The sequence below is a fragment of the Eimeria mitis genome, genomic scaffold (assembly GCF_000499745.2).
Source record: "Eimeria mitis Houghton genomic scaffold, Emh_scaff1572, whole genome shotgun sequence".
Classification (NCBI taxonomy): Eukaryota; Apicomplexa; class Conoidasida; order Eucoccidiorida; family Eimeriidae; genus Eimeria; species Eimeria mitis.
In genome coordinates, this window is record NW_013569822.1 from 7,108 (window position 1) to 7,507 (window position 400).

Here is a 400-nt window from a genome sequence, read left to right on the forward strand (position 1 = left end):
GAGCAGCGACAGCAGCAGGAAGGAGAGGAGTAGCAGCAGCGGGAGTAATTTCAGCACTCGTAGGAGCGATCACGATGACAGCAGCAGCAGCAGCAGCAGCAACAGCAGCAACAGCAGCAGCAGCAGCAGCAACAGCAGCAGCAGCAACAGCAGCAACTGCTGCTGCAGCGACCCGAAGCAACCGGTGTGTGTGCGTGTGTTTTCTTTTGGTGTTTATACAACCACCCCAATTAAACTGCAGCAAAAGAAGAGGCAGCAGCTGCTGCAGCTCATCAGCAGCAGAACGCTGCCGACCTGCAGCAGCAGCAGCAGCAGCAGCAACAGCAGCAACAGCAGCAGCAGCAGCAGCAGCAAAGAAACATCTCGCTGCGGGGTTGCTGTTATGTTTGGTAGCCCCTCA

At 56.5% G+C, this 400-nt stretch overlaps 1 protein-coding gene across 1 annotated transcript in view; it reads left to right on the top strand.

The window, feature by feature from the left end:
• The window catches only part of EMH_0039750 (uncharacterized protein), a gene marked incomplete at both ends in the record, with an annotated part of 6,025 nt that overhangs the window by 1,630 nt on the left and 3,995 nt on the right, over positions 1-400 (top strand). The window contains one exon of the mRNA XM_013495435.1: positions 1-184. Within this exon, the coding sequence (XP_013350889.1) occupies positions 1-184 (184 nt within the window). The remainder of the gene's footprint in view (positions 185-400) is intronic.